Here is a 12585-nt window from a genome sequence, read left to right as displayed (position 1 = left end):
CTATTATGCTAAGATTATAGCACAAGCCTGCGGTCTAATGAAGATCTATGCTTATAAGTATATTGATTTGAAGCTGTCCAAAACTGGCAAACAGATGGGCAGCTATATAAATGTTTTAAATAAACTTCAATAAAAGAAATCAATTGCATCTGACAAAATATTACTCAAAAGTGTTTGTAAATTGTAGCTGGGAGAGGGGGAAACCAATGTTTATTCCATTGTGTATAAGAGATGAGTGACTCAAGGGATCATTGAAGGAAAAGGATAGTTGGAGGTATTGTTTAGTTGCTTTAATGAGATATTAAATTACATCTCAATATTAGTGAAGAACTAATTTTATGAATTGGGAAGCAGCAATGTCATATTACTGTACAGAAATGTTGTGCTCAATAGGTAGCCAGAAATAAGTAAGGCTGGAGAGGCTCAGATGCAACGACTCATTATACAATACCTTATTATACATATACCTTAAATTTACATATAATGGAAAGCCAATGTGGTACAGTGAATCATTCTGGATAGTGAGATGGGCGGGAAGGATGGTTAGGGTCAGCAAAATTTATCTCTCAATCAGCAATGAATCAGTATGGCTGATGACATTGTGTAACATTGAATGCAGAGCGCTTTGTTCTGCTCTGCATTGATTCAAGGCAGCAATAACATATGACTATTACTACAAACAACTATTCTTGTAGATTCGTTGGGCATCGGTCACAGTACCATTCTTCAACATTTATGCCAGATCCCATCGGGGAAACAGCTAATTCCTGGGATATCACATGACTATGAAATTTTAAAAACCCTTAATCTTTGTTAGAAAACAGTTCCCACCCACCCACCCATGGGTTTTTTTTGCAAAATGAGTATTAATGTTGGAACCTGGCAGAGTAAATCAAAACAATTCAAGGCACGTACAGGCTTTCCAGGACACAAGCATGACTATCCTTAGGATATCTGGGATAACATTCCCTCATTATTTACTACAGTATTTTCCCACACCTGGAAAATATATAGATGTTTTTCTTTTCAGTTATTCATGATGTTATTTAAACCTTGGTTGGTGTGCCCATGTGTGTATAAGAAGAGTAATGCAATAAAGTGCTCAACTGAGAACTGAATAATAATAATAACAACAGAGGTGGAAGGGACCTTAGAGGTCTGCCAATCCAATCGCCTGCTTAGGCAGAAAGCCTAAGATGTTTATCCAACATCTTGAAGACTTCCAGTGTTGGAGCATTCACAACTTCTGGAGGCAGGTTGTCCCACTGATTAATTGTTCTAACTGTCAGGAAATTTCTCCTTAGTTCTAAGTTGCTTTTTTCCTTGTTCAGCTTACATCCATTGTTTCTTGTTCTACCCCCAGGTGCTTTGGAGAATAGATTGACATTGACTCCTTCTGAATAGTTGCAGTACTATTGGCCTTCTAGGATCTTTCTTTTTAAAAGCATTGGTTTTCTAGGATCTTCTTTTAAAAACAGAGAATGAAAGGAGAAAGAGTATTAAAATCTCAAATAGCATCCGTGAAACACCAAAGGGCCTAAAACACTGCAGTTCTTTTCAGGAAAACTTATCGCTTAGCAGAATTCGTCTCAACCACTGAAGGAAAAAATATCAACTGAACTTTGGTTACGGTATTTTCATTGTGACTTTGCTTGGTCTTTCTTAAAATAAAATCTTAAATTTTAGGACTGCCCCCTTTGCGTTTCTTGACACTGCTCGCCTGCAAATAACTACGAGAATTTTTATCCTGGTAAGAATCTGATGATACTCGAAAAGGGCAAGAGGAAAACAAAAGGTGGTGGCGGGGTTTGAGAACAATAACAGCGAGCAGAATAAAGAACCTTGGCCGCTTACTCTTAAGCCAAGCAAAAAGGAACGCCTTTTCAGGCTTGGGGGTGGGTGTTCCTGCCCGGCCGCTTTTGAACGGTGCACCGTTTGAACTTGGGGCGGGAGTCTCAGCTGCTGAGGAAAAGCTTGGAAGTGGTCCTGACGATGCCGCGGTAAGAGGGAAATGGAGGCGAGGGGGCAGCGGAGGGACTCTGTTGCAGGCAGACTGGCTGGCAGCGGAGGGCCGAGGTTGGGCTTGCCGGTCGCATTTCAGTTCAGCAGGTCTTGCGAACGCAGCCGAAAACGAACGAGTTCTGATTACGCCCCGGAGCGTCAGTCAAGAGTGTCTGTTAAGCGGAGAACGGGCAGAGACCTATTGTGTTGATAACTTCTGTTGCACTACATTGACAGAAGAGTGTATTTAGGTGCTGTTGTTGTAGGTATTGAGACAAAGCGTGCAAAGGAGAACAACAAAGATGGTTAGAGGACTGGAGGCTAAAACACAAAGAACGGTTGCTGGAATTGTGTATGTCTAGCTCAGTGCTTCCCAGCCTTGACAACTTGAAGATATCACTTCAACTCCCACAATCCCCCAGCCAGCATTCGCTGGCTGTGGGATTCTGGGAGTTGAAGTCCAGATTTCTTCAAGTTGCCAAGGTTGGGAAACACTGGTCTAGATTAATGAAAAGAAGGACTAAGATCTTCCAATAAAGTAGAAGGAGTCAAGCTGTTATCCAAAGCACCTGAGTGCAGGACAAGAAGCAATGGGTGGAAACTAATCAAGGAGAGAAGCCACCTAGAACTACGGAGAAATTTTCTGCAGAACAGTTAACCAGAACTGCCTCCAGAAGTTCATGTGGGTAGCTCCAACACTGGAAGTTTAGGATGACACTGTCTTGAAATTTAGGGTGACGCTGATAGGGTTTCCTGCTTGAGCAGGGGGTTGAATGTGAAGGTCCCTTCCAACTCTGTTATCCTATTCTGGGTAAGAGACTAATTTTTGGTTATGTTTGGCAAGTTAGCTTTTCATTCTTGGCAGCACCTGGAAAAGTGCCGTTTTCTTGACAAGGTTTTTCAGAAGTGGTTGCCAGTTGCTTAAGTCTAAAGCAGTGCTTCTCAATTATTTTCTGTTATGCCCCCCCCCCAAGAAGTAAACATTTCACCCCCCCCCACAACTCTCCAATATGGGCCCCAATGGAATTTTAGTGAGAATATTTATTATTTTACTTATTATAAGCTGCAAGCAAACTATTGACTGGAGAAGGTTGCACTACCCACTTACCTGGGTGTAAGTCCCATAGAACTTGGTGGAGCCTAGTTTTGGTTAGGGGAATCAGCTGAGAGGGACCTTGCATATTCTGTGGGGTCACACGCGCCCCTCTGGCATTGCTCCGTGCCCCCCAGGGCCCCCCGCTCCACTACTTGAGAGGCACTGGTCTAAAGGGTGATTGATCCAAGGCCAGTTCATTGGCTTTGTGCCTAAGATAGGGTTAAAACTCATGGTCTCCTGGTTTTTAGCCTGATGGCTTTATCTTTACACTAAACATGCAAATCTAATAAATGAAATAAAATGAAAATGAAAGTTGCAACTCAGAATACTATTAATGCAGGAGTGCTGGGTGTTGTGCTATGGGTGTTGTGTTTTGGAGTGTACAGCCTTTGAATTTCCTCTGCCCCATGTTAATAGATATTTCCAACAGTGAATAGCCTCCACCAATGTGGTGTCCTCCAAATATATTATATTAACAGCCCAATCATTTCCAGACTAAGAGACACCTGCTTGTCTATTTGGAAATTATGTGAAAAGGGCACTAGATTGTAGAAAAACTTCCATGAAAATATGGGGTAGAATATTCAGGTGAAAAGTGATTTTCACCTGCTTGTTACAGAGCCAAATATGCTTTAGGCTTGGTAAATTAGGAAAAAGTCCTGACATTTATAATGTTTAGGTTGAGGTTTTCCTTTTTTTGTTTACTTGAAAAGGTAAAAAAATACAACACATACCTTATTTTTTTTCCTAGTATGAAATGAAGCATTCTTTTTTACCTCTCTTCATTTGATAGTATTTTAGCATTGCATAAGAATTCCCATTTAAAGAGCCTTCTCTGTGGCGGCCCTGACCCTCTGGAACCAACTCCCCCCAGAGGTTAGGATTGCCCCCACCCTCCTTGCCTTTCGCAAACTCCTTAAAAGCCACCTCTGCCATCAGGCATTGGGCAACTGAGACATCTCCCCCAGGCCTATATAATTTATGCATGGTATGCTATGTGTATATTTTTTAAATTATGGGTTTTTAGATATTTTAAGTATTAGATTTGTACTGTACATTATTGTTTATTATTATTGTTGTTGTGAGCCTCTCCGATTCTGCGGAGAGGGGCGGCATACAAATCTAATAAATAATAATAATAATAATAACAACAACTACTACTACTACTACTACTACTACTACTACTACTACTACTACTACTACTACTGGCCATGAGCTATGTATAGGCACGTGTACATATATGAACTGATATACATTTGATGGACTTTTATTAATTCTCCAAGTAGTCAATTTTTGGTGACTGGAAATTCTATTTAACATGATGGAGGAGAGCTAAGGACTAAATTCTGAATTATAAGGCAAATTGCTCCATTATACAGGTAAATAATATATATATATATAATATATATAAATTTGCCACTGGTACTGTGAGGAGTTTTTACTTTTGAAACTATGCCAGGTCTATTTCAGGATTTGCTGTACACTTTTATAGTTCTTTCAAATAAGAGATGCAGGCCCAAAGTCTGCAAATCGTGCACCAAAAAGCAAGACAAGAAACAATGGTTGTAAACATAACCAAGGAGAGAAGCAACCTAGAACTAAAGACAAGATGCTTCCAGATTCGCCCATGTTTCTTCAACACTCCGTGGCTTGCATTGGCTGCCGATCAGTTTCCGGTCACAATTCAAAGTGTTGGTCATGCCCTTTAAAGCCCTACATGGCAATGGACCAGATTACCTCCGGAACCGCCTGCTACCGCACGAATCCCAGCGACCGATAAGGTCCCACAAAGTTGGCCTTCTCCGGGTCCCGTCGACTAAACAATGTCATTTGGTGGGCCCCAGGGGAAGAGCCTTCTCTGTGGTGGCCCCGGCCCTCTGGAACCAACTCCCCTCAGAGATTAGAACTGCCCCCACCCTCCTTGTCTTTCGTAAACTACTCAAGACTCATTTATACCGCCAGGCATGGGGGAGTTGAGATAGCTCTTCCCCCTAGGCCATTACAAGTTATGCATGGTATGTTTGTGTGTATGTTTGGTTTTATAATAGGGGTTTTTAGTTGTTTTTATTATTGGATTGTACATGTTGTGTTTATTACTGTTGTTAGCCGCCCCGAGTCTGCGGAGAGGGGCGGCATAAAAATCCAATAAATTATTATTATTATTATTATTATTATTATTTTCTAACGTGAGAGCAATCAACCAATGGAATGGCTTCCTTCACAAATTGTGAGTGCTTCATCACTGGAGGCTCAAAAAAGAAATTGGACAACTATTTATCTGAAATGTTATAGGTATTCTGGTCAAGCAGGGGTCTGGACTAGAAGACCTCCAAGATCCCTTCCAAGTCTACTACTGTATATTCTATGTTCTGCATGTGACTTATTAATATTTCAGATTTCCCAGAATGGCTTGGATCAAATTCTACATCTTGTATTTCCATTGCTGAGGGATTATGAGGTGTACAGTATAATGGATGTCTGAAGTATTTCAGAAGCTTAATGTATCCATAGAAATGGCGATAGTAATAATTTATTATGGTTGACCAGAATTCTCAGAGTTATTCATATAATTACTTTCTATTTTGAATAAAACCAAGAACATAAAATTATAACTAGGTCACTGAGGCAATCAGGGCATATTTAATTTATAGACAGTGTAAAAAAAAATCTAACTACATTCAAAGAAATATAATTTACAGGTATGATAAAAGCAACTGTACCAAAAATAATTCAAAATTGGATACTTTGCCAACTAGAGAATCATGAAGCAAGCTCTTGTGTTCTTATAGAAGGAACTACAGTGATCCCCCGAGTTTCGCGATCCCGATCATTGCGAATCGCTATATCGCGATTTTTCCACCCGATGACGTCACTCCCTTCCTTTCTCATCTTTCTTTCTCTCTCTCTTTCTCTATCTTGCTTCTTCCTCTCTCACACTCTCTTCCTCCCTCTCTCATCTCTTTCTTTCCTTCTCTCTCTTTCTCTATCTCTCCCCCTCTTGCTCTCGAGCGGCAAGCAAGCAGCCGGGCGAGCGGGTGACGGGCAAGCGGCAAGCGAGCAGGCGGGCGGGCGAACGGGCAAGCGGCAGGCGGGCGGGCGAACGGGCAAGCGGCAAGCGAGCAGGCGGGCGGGCGAACGGGCAAGCGGCAAGCGAGCAGGCGGGCGGGCGAACGGGCAAGCGGCAAGCGGCAGGCGGGCGGGCGAACGGGCAAGTGGCAAGTGGCAAGCGGCAGGCGGGCGGGCGAACGGGCAAGCGGCAAGCGAGCAGGCGGGCGGGCGAACGGGCAAGCGGCAAGCGAGCAAGCGGGCGGGCGAACGGGCAAGCGGCAAGCGAGCAGGCGGGCGGGCGAACGGGCAAGCGGCAAGCGATCTTGGGGTTTCCCCTTTGCCTGGGCGGCGGGAAGACCGGGGAAGGTTCCTTCGGCCGCCCAACAGCTGATCTGCTCCGCAGCGCGGCAGCAGCGAGGAGCCGAAGATGGGGTTTCCCCGTTGCCTGGGCAACGGGGAAACCCCATCTTCGGCTCCTCGCTGCTGCCGCGCTGCGGAGCAGATCAGCTGTTGGGCGGCCGAAGGAACCTTCCCCGGTCTTCCCCGCCGCCCACACGCAAACTCCACCATCTGTGCATGTGCAGCCATGGAAAAAGGGGCGCGCATGCGCAGATGGTGTTTTTACTTCCGCACCACTACATCCCGAATTATCGATTATTGCGAGGGGTCTTGGAACGGAACCCTCGCGATAATCGGGGGATCACTGTACTGGTCATAAGCTATGGATTCAGTGGATCCTTTTCCACATTGGTACAATCTCAATTTGTAAGAGGGTTTTTTCCTCCCCAGAGTAATTGCCTTGAGACCACCTTTGGAAAGGGCATTGACATATGTTAATGTTCTTTGGGTTTAGGGACCCTTATTTGGTTTAAGTATCTTGCTGGTTCAAAAAAAGAGGCAGTTGACCACTCAGAAACACTTTCTTGGGTAGAGCAAATTGATGTCATTGAGCTTTAATTTTGTAGCACTTTTAAACTACAGTATATGATTGTCGAAGTAATATGAATTCCAGCTATATGATTGTCAAAGTAATATGAATTCCAGCTGCTTTTCATGTAATGCCGATTATACATGTTTTTCATGTAGGCTTATTGATGTAACACTGATAGATTCCTTGATGTTAAAGGAGCATAACAGCTATATGTTGCTGTTTTGGATTGCTGATTCTCAAGATGGCCAAAAAAGTGAATATACCATGGTTCATAATATAATATGTTTCAGACTGCTAAGAAAATTATAGGATTTCATTCAGAAGGCCAAACCTGTGGGCTGTAACCGGCCACTGGGAAGTGTGAGGGATCGTAAGTAATCTGATCTTCTGCCATGTAGGGCTTTATAGGTGATAACCAAGTCCTTAAATTGCATCCGGAGACTGATTGGAGTTATGTGGATGTACCTGGGCACACCCACAACAGCTCGCGCAGCTACGTTCTGGACTAATTGTAGTCTCCGGATGGTCTTTAAGGGTATCCCATATAGAGCGCATTGCAGTAGTCAAACTAGGACTACTGACAAGGACATGAGTGACTGTGACAAGAGACTACATATCCTCCCTAGATCCGCAGCTGAGAGATGTTCTAATCTCAGCTGCGGATCTAGGAGGGAGGACATGTCCTGAAGAGATTAAATCCCCCCTCCCCCCAAGTTATGGATGGACAGATGGAACAGTCCTTGGGAGGCAAAACCCACAGCCACTCAGTTTGGGGTTGAGTTTGAGTCTGTTGGCTCCCATCCAGACCCTCACAGCCTTCAGGCACCAGCACAATTCCCAATATTATGTCGTCACACCAGCTTTAATGAATGGATATATGTAGTGAAGGGCTACCAAAAATTTTACTACCACACTCTGGGTGTGGCTTATGCAGGACGCCCTGCATTTTCTTTCAACATCTTTCCGTACTCTGGGGTGGACCTCCATTTTTGCTACCTCGCTGTGTCCCCCCCCCCCCATAGTCCACTCCTGGGTATATGTGCATCTTATCTCATAAGAACATAAGAATTCCACGTCACAAGTGAGCGTATGCTCAACAGACAGGAAGTGGTTCCAAGGCTTGTTTAATCATTTATGATAGGTTCTGTTGAAATCACCTGACCAAGAGTGTTATAACTTCCACATCGCTAGATTTCTTGGGAAAATAAATTTAATTTAAATAGGTTTATGTATAGTCTCTGTATTTACAGGGGCCTGTATTTAAAAAGGGAACATGTTGCTAAAAATTTAGTGAAATCGTTTTAGATTTGCAAATAGAAAAAAATATATACATAGCTTAGGGTTACAAATGCTGGCTGGGGAATTCTGGGACCTGAAGTCCAGATATCTTCAAGTTGCCAAGGTTGGGAAACACTGGCATAGTGGAGCCCTTTTGTTCTATCTGAGCTTAATTGTTTGATCATAGTTGTTTCATTACCCGACTAGGTACCATCATTGATACTAGTGATGTTCTGGCTGTTTTCCTTAGTACCCTGATCCTGAAAGCCTATGAAGAATCAAGGAAGCCAAGGAAAAATATGTACTCTAATCAAAGGAAGTATGAATGAGAAAACCGTTCCCCCACCAACAATGGCAAGGCAAGTTGCTGTTTATAAACAGGGAGCAAACACCAGACTCACTACCACTAATGAGTCTGTACTTTGTACAGTGTATACTGTACCTAGTCAGGTAATGAAATATCTACAAGAAAACAAGCTCAGAGAATACCAAAGACTCAAGTATTCAGCTTTGATTATCTCTTGGCAAGAATATGAGTGGCTCTTACCATGAAAACATAAATACCATATAATTTATGGTAGCTTATTCTTTTTATACACAACATTTTTTTTCAGCAATCCCTTTTCAAAAAAATCCTAAAATCAAACTAGCAATATAAAGTCATGCTTCAAAGATATCCTTAAACTTTTGTCATTTATATTCCATTTCCAGACAATAAAGACAAATTCTTTGTGTGTCCAATCATACTTGGCCAATAAATTACTCTATTCTATTCTATTCTATTCTATTCCATTCTATTCCATTCCCATCCCATCCCATCCAACTCCAAATTTGGAATCAACTCCCTCCAGAGATTCGTACCACCCCATTCTCTTGGCCTTCTGCCTTAAAAACTCACCTTTGCCAGCAGGCCTGGGGCTGTTGAGTGCTAACATAGAAACAGAAGATTGAGGGCAGAAAAAGACCACATGGTCCATCTAGTCTGCCCTTATACTATTTCCTGTATTTTATCTTAGGATGGATATACGTTTATCCCAGGCATGTTTAAATTCAGTTACTGTGGATTTACCAACCACCTCTGCTGGAAGTTTGTTCCAAGGATGTACTACTCTTATCAGTAAAATAACAACCAGTTCCGGCCGATGATATGAATGTATAATTTATGATAGGATGAATGTGGTTTTTAAGAACTGGGGTTTTAGATTACATTTTAAGTTTAGATTTCTTATATGTTTTATATTTTTGTATTTATCTCTGTTTTGAGCTACCCTGAATCTATGGAGAAAGGCGGTGTAGAAATCAAACAAACAAACGTACCAAAATGTAAAAATATTTTTGTGAAGATTGTCTTGAGCATTGGCCCTGCTTATATATTTACATATTGACATGGAAGGGAGTTTCATTGTATTCATAAGACTTAACTTTTGAGAAGGTGAAAATAAGGCACCTCCAACCAATAGGCAGCGTTAACCAAAGCCCATCGTGTACCCTGTTATACATTTCATTGATTCACTGTCCCATTTGGCTATTTGATCTAAATGAAAAACCAGTCCTGCTTAAATAAAGTGTATTTTCTCCTCCTATAACTGTATGATATAGAAGAGCAATACAAAAGAAACGTAATAAATGCTTCCCAGATTAGGCTTTCTTTTTCACAATATAGCCTTGAATTGATGCCCCTTCACTTTCCCATTTAAGAAATGTCATTCCTTAAATCTGTAAAGGTCCTTGCAACTGTTGAGTTTTACTACTGTTGCATAGGGGAAATATGTACCTAAAATAATTGTGTAACAGAAATGTGGCAACACGATTTTTCTTCTCCTGGTAAAGTGGTAATTTCTTGGACTGTGAATGGCTAATGAGTTCAATTATTTCCAAGTTTTCAGCATTTCCACAGGCAGCGGAAAGAAAATTTGGGTATGCTGTAATTCTGCTTCCACCCAAAGTCTCTGACAGATTTTAAATAGCATACTGCTTGGCCAGTCTACCCGTTTTCCCTAGATTTTTTTCCTCCAGTTTGCTATAGTTTAATGGGATTTTCATGTAGTTTGCCATTTATCCTTATCATAAAGCTATCTTGGGTGCAGATTCCACTGTACTTTCGCTTCCAGCTTTCTTTGAAGTCCACCATAAAAACTTCCATCATAACATGCCTTAGTGTCGAATGCAAATGCATGTCCCCTACAGCATCTTTGCAGAGTGAATGTATTAATATACACAATGTTTCCTTGCTGCCAGTGAGATACAGAAGATGTAATGGAATCTGCATTCTTTAAGCAATACAGGGCACTATGTTTTAAAAAGAACGTTCCGTTAAGAAGTTTGCCAAATCTTTTCAGCTTTGATTGAATCTTGGCACGAATGCAAATGGCTTTTAACATGAAAAATGTAAATACCCTATAATGTTGCTTGTTTGTTTTAAAGACAAAAATGTTTTTCATTTTCATTTCAAGCTAGCAATTATAAACTCATACTTCAAAGATGCCCTTAAACTTTTTTCATAGGTTTCATCTCAAAAAAGAAATAAAATATTTTGTAGGAGATTAGCTTGGGCTTTGGCATTTATGCAGGTAATTTTTTGTGAGATGCTCATTCTAGTGTTGTGGTGGTTTGGAAACAGGAAAATGGCCTGTTTCCAATATGATACCTGTAATGTTCTTTTCTGAAATGAAAATCCTCTGTAAAAGTTGTTTCATCTAAAATTATCTCATGATGCATTTGTTAAGTGATTTTAAATGTTCTTAGTTCCTTTACAGGAATATTTAAAATTCCCTTTAAATATTGTTAAGATTTAAGAAGGTACTTTGGAGGTGTCTCTGGGAACAATAATCTTAATTTACATTGACCTTTCTTTCTTTAAAGTATTTACTCTGCATTGAATAAAATTCTGACGATGACTCCTATAGAAGGCAGCTGTACAATCTAAAATATTATAAATATTCAGCTTTTCATTTCTAGTATTGCCATTAACAGCTGGTCATCTAGCTCAGGAAAACAGATTTTACAGAGAAAGCTGGCATGTTCCTGAATCAGTACAGTGAAGAATGCGAGAAAATATTTTCTTACGGTTTAGGGACCTGTAAAGTCATAGAGCATCTGTTCCTTAATTCAGTCGTAGTCTAGCAGCACTGAATCATGTTAAAAGCTGAAATGTAAGAATTGCTTTTTTCACCTTGAAAAATAATGAGGTAAGTTACTATGCAATTCTGTATTTCAGTGTTAGTATTTTATAGATAATGAATACTTTGGGTAATCTGATATTGGCATTCTAATCAAAGTGTTTATTCCAGTTGTATGCCGCATGTGAGAAAACAGCACAAATGTGATCAATGTTCAAAGCAGTATTTACCAACTTGTTCAATGCATTTCTTACTGTAAGAAAACATTGTTTGCATGTGGTTAGGGTTAGTTAATGGGGATTACTACTAGCCACCGGTAAAGAATTTTCTTAGATTTAAATTTCCCTTTGCTTTCCTTATTTTGTAGTGCTAAAAGAGCCTTGAAGCTGGAAAATCTTATTCCAGAAAAAGTAAGTTTTGTTTTTCTATCCTGTATTTAAATTATTTTGTACATTATTTTGTGTGTGTGTGTTTGTGTGTAAATGAGCAATATTTCAGAAAAATTATCATAAACAATTTAATACTGATATTGTACATCTGAATGTGATTGCTAGAGATTTTTGAAGACAATGCTATTTTATATAATATTCTGGCTTTGAATGAAACAATTGACTATAAATAACGAAATATAGTGCTGTTCTTTGCTTTGTTATACAGTATTTAAATCTCTCTCCAGCACCAAATGTTTTTATGGCATTGTTTATTAGAAATTTGTTCTATAATTGGTGAAGCAAATGCACTGCTATATGAGTGTACATATAACAATATGCAATTATGATAATACTATCATCTTCATATTATAAACTGCAAAATTGAAAGAAAAAAAAGACGTTTTTATGATGAGAATGTAATTAACTGAGAGAAGTAATTTAACATAAAATAATATATTGTAACATTGTAATAAATTACCCATTCGGTTATCACAATAAAAATGAAATTGTATTGTTTTTGTGTTTCTCTTCTGTTCTCCCTTATTGGTAAATTGTGGCACTGTGTGTTTCTAAACCCATTGTGCCATGACATATGCCAGTTTATTTTCTTCCAATACCAATTATGGGTGTTTTTGTGAAGCTAAAGCAGGTAGGTTGTGGAGGACAAATAATAGGGAAATA

The 12585-nt window shown here is 40.2% G+C and overlaps 1 protein-coding gene across 1 annotated transcript in view; it reads left to right on the top strand.

Moving 5' to 3' along the window:
* Nucleotides 1-1799: 1799 nt before the first annotated feature.
* The window catches only part of ITGB3BP (integrin subunit beta 3 binding protein), a 63023-nt gene continuing 52237 nt past the window's right edge, over nucleotides 1800-12585 (top strand). Inside the window, exons 1-2 of the mRNA XM_070746066.1 lie at nucleotides 1800-2000; nucleotides 11841-11883. Of these exons, the coding sequence (XP_070602167.1) occupies nucleotides 1993-2000; nucleotides 11841-11883 (51 nt within the window). The 5' untranslated portion in view covers nucleotides 1800-1992. The remainder of the gene's footprint in view (nucleotides 2001-11840; nucleotides 11884-12585) is intronic.

The sequence above is a fragment of the Erythrolamprus reginae genome, chromosome 3, assembly GCF_031021105.1.
Source record: "Erythrolamprus reginae isolate rEryReg1 chromosome 3, rEryReg1.hap1, whole genome shotgun sequence".
NCBI lineage: Eukaryota > Metazoa > Chordata > Lepidosauria > Squamata > Dipsadidae > Erythrolamprus > Erythrolamprus reginae.
The sequence above is the reverse complement of the archived record's forward strand: the minus strand, read 5'-3'. Positions and strand labels throughout refer to the sequence as shown.